Source organism: Chrysochloris asiatica, unplaced genomic scaffold (assembly GCF_000296735.1).
Source record: "Chrysochloris asiatica unplaced genomic scaffold, ChrAsi1.0 scaffold00404, whole genome shotgun sequence".
Classification (NCBI taxonomy): domain Eukaryota; kingdom Metazoa; phylum Chordata; class Mammalia; order Afrosoricida; family Chrysochloridae; genus Chrysochloris; species Chrysochloris asiatica.
In genome coordinates, this window is record NW_006408922.1 from 813,294 (window position 1) to 815,942 (window position 2,649).

At 49.7% G+C, this 2,649-nt stretch overlaps 1 protein-coding gene across 4 annotated transcripts in view; it reads right to left on the reverse strand.

Annotated features, from left to right (window-relative positions):
- Positions 1-651, reverse strand: part of SLC35A2 (solute carrier family 35 (UDP-galactose transporter), member A2) — an 8,589-nt gene extending 7,938 nt beyond the window's left edge. For 3 of the 4 annotated variants that reach the window (XM_006876665.1, XM_006876666.1, XM_006876663.1), the window contains exon 1: positions 532-622. In XM_006876665.1, coding sequence (XP_006876727.1) covers positions 532-622 — 91 coding nt within the window. Of the gene's footprint in view, positions 1-531 lie in introns of all 4 variants that reach the window. The other variant, XM_006876664.1, reaches the window with a different exon arrangement.
- Positions 652-2,649: the final 1,998 nt, after the last annotated feature.

Here is a 2,649-nt window from a genome sequence, read left to right on the forward strand (position 1 = left end):
ACACACACACACACATACAGAATGGTCTCTCCCTTCTAAAGGGAAACTACACACTCTCAGAATGTTTTAAGCCTCCCCCCCCCCCAAAAAAAATGCCTTCAACACTCAGAAAGGCCTCCACCCTCTACCGGAAGAAGGACACCCCCGGCCACCACCCAATCACTCTCAGAATGGCCTTTTATCTACCCCTAGCACACTCTGGTAGCGTAGTGGTTACGAATTGGGCTGCAAACCTTAAGGTCAGCAGTTCAAAACTATCAGCTGTTCCGCGGGAGCAAGATGAAGCTTTCTGCTCCCGTAAAGATTTACAGCCTCGGAAACCCTGTACAGGGTCACTATGGGTCGGAACCGACTCCACGGCACATAACCACCACCAGCACACTCACAGTGGTCCATTCCGTCCTCCCTGACCGAAAGACATAAGTCAGTCCATATGGGATGCTCCCTCCAGCTTCAGTGAAGAACCTTCCCGATCCCTAGCGATCCCGATCCCCAACCCGCCGCAGACTGCTCTGTCGCAGCCCCTCTCACCCGCACTCGAGGTCCCAGGCTCCAAAGCCCCCACTGAGACCACCCCTGGCCCAGTCGCCGCAGTGGTACCGCCAGCCCCAACCGCTGCCATGTTGGCATCTGCCCGGCCCGTCCCCTCGGCAACAGCAGGCCACTTCCGTGTCCATAACTTCCGCTTCCGGGCCTCCAGAATGAGGATGGGCGAATGTGAAGTCGGCTAGAGCGGTGGTTTTCTTCGTCTACCCTTTAAAGCGGAATTTTAAGTGGGCAACTTCGGGATATCCGAATTACATTGGGACCGGAAACGCGGATGACTTGGCCTCTCCCGCACTTTGCAACAGCCATTCTACTACTGGACCCGCCCTCGTTTTCTTTCGCCCCCCTTTGACCCGATTCATCGCATCACCCGCCCACACTTTCTTTTCTTCTTATTGGACTAGTTGCCATTGGACCTGCCCCCCCCCAGCCCCGCCCCTACCGCCATAAACTTCTAACTCGGCTCTTTATTGGCATCTCCCTTTTCGTGTCAAAAAACTCCTAGGACCTTCCGGGTTGGACTAAAGTTCCATTTTTCCTTTCCCCAGATAGGCCCCATCTCTCCGGGGGAGCCCGCGGTAGGAGAAAATGAGACCTTGTGGGGGCTGAGCAGGTGAGGGAGTAATGGGTGAAGCAGCAAGTGGGGACAGGTGAGAGTATACTCCATTGAGGAAAGCGCATGACAGTTGAGACTGAAAGAGAGGAGGGCAAGTGAGCCACCATTGATGGAAAAGTGAGATGGGGACAGATAAATTAGCAAAGGGCAAGCAAGGAAGGGCAGGTAAGACAGCAGCCATGATTGCATTTGAAAGCAGGGCAGGAGGAGGGGACAGCTGAGATTTGGACAAGTGAAACCAAGATAGAATAGTGCAGGGTAGGTAAGTCAAGAGTTGAGGAAGTAGAGATAAAAGGGATGAGCAGGTAGGGGTAAATCAGAGGAGAGGCATCTTCAGTTTCTCTCAATATCCTCAAGGGAACTCCCTCCTGCACACACTTAGCGTAGCATAAGTGTGCTAGGGGTAAAATAAATTTTCTTTGTCCTCCTGCTGCAATAAACCCATATAAATTCTTTAGGTACCACAAGATGAAAGCAGACGATAAGTACATCTGATCTTCCTCTTAGCTCAGCCTACATTAATTACAAATGGGCAGTCACTTCTGATACGATTATGTTTATTAAATAATGGGCCTCCACACATGGCTTTTTAAATAATCCAAGCAGGGAGAAAAGGGAGAGAAGAGCACACTTGGAGCTTCCCACCTCCCCCCATCCCGCCCCCTCTCATACATAAGTATTTACATCTCTTTAATTGGACAATCCTGGCTCCTAGGCAGTAAGAAAGAATCTGTAAAAGTTAGAGAGGAGGGCCCCAGAAGAACAGGAAACACAACTTATTTCCTTCTTCTTATCCCCCCAAAAGCCATCCATTCCATCCTAGTCTCTGTTGCCCACTTTCCATTCCTTCCCAAGTCAAGGAAGTAGGGTTTTCTTCACCAGAATAAGAGCACTTGAGATAACAGTAGGATCCCCTCACCCAAAAAAGAAAAAAAAAAAGAAAAAAGGCCTGGGATAACAATAGGGCATTGCCTCCCCCAGAAAAAGCAACACTGGGCTGAGGTAGGCAGGCATCTTGACAGAATATGGGACCTTAGGCTAAAGGAAAGGGCCCTTTTGTCAAAATAAGAGTTGCTAGGAGTGTTAGAAAAGCACCCTTGCCCAAGTACTACACTTGAACTTACTGTATGTGGTGATAGGAGGTGGTGTCAGTGTAGGGGTTGCACCTCATCAGAATAAGAGTCCTGGGGTTTAGAAAGGACATAACTTCAAATAATCATTCTTAGCAAGATGGGAAACAAGCAAGTACCCCCTCCAGAATAAGAAGCCATAGGTTGAGGAAGGCTCCTTAGTAGGACTGGAATGGGGACTAGACAGACTTGGCTATGTCCTGACCTCTGATCCCCAAAACCCCTGTAGTAACAACTGTAGATCCCCTGGTAACACTGGATTTTTAATGACCTGTAAAACCAAGTCAACAGATGTCCAAGTGTCCCCATGGCATGGTTATGAGATGGCTCTTCTGGCCAGTGCGGATCTGGATAGGC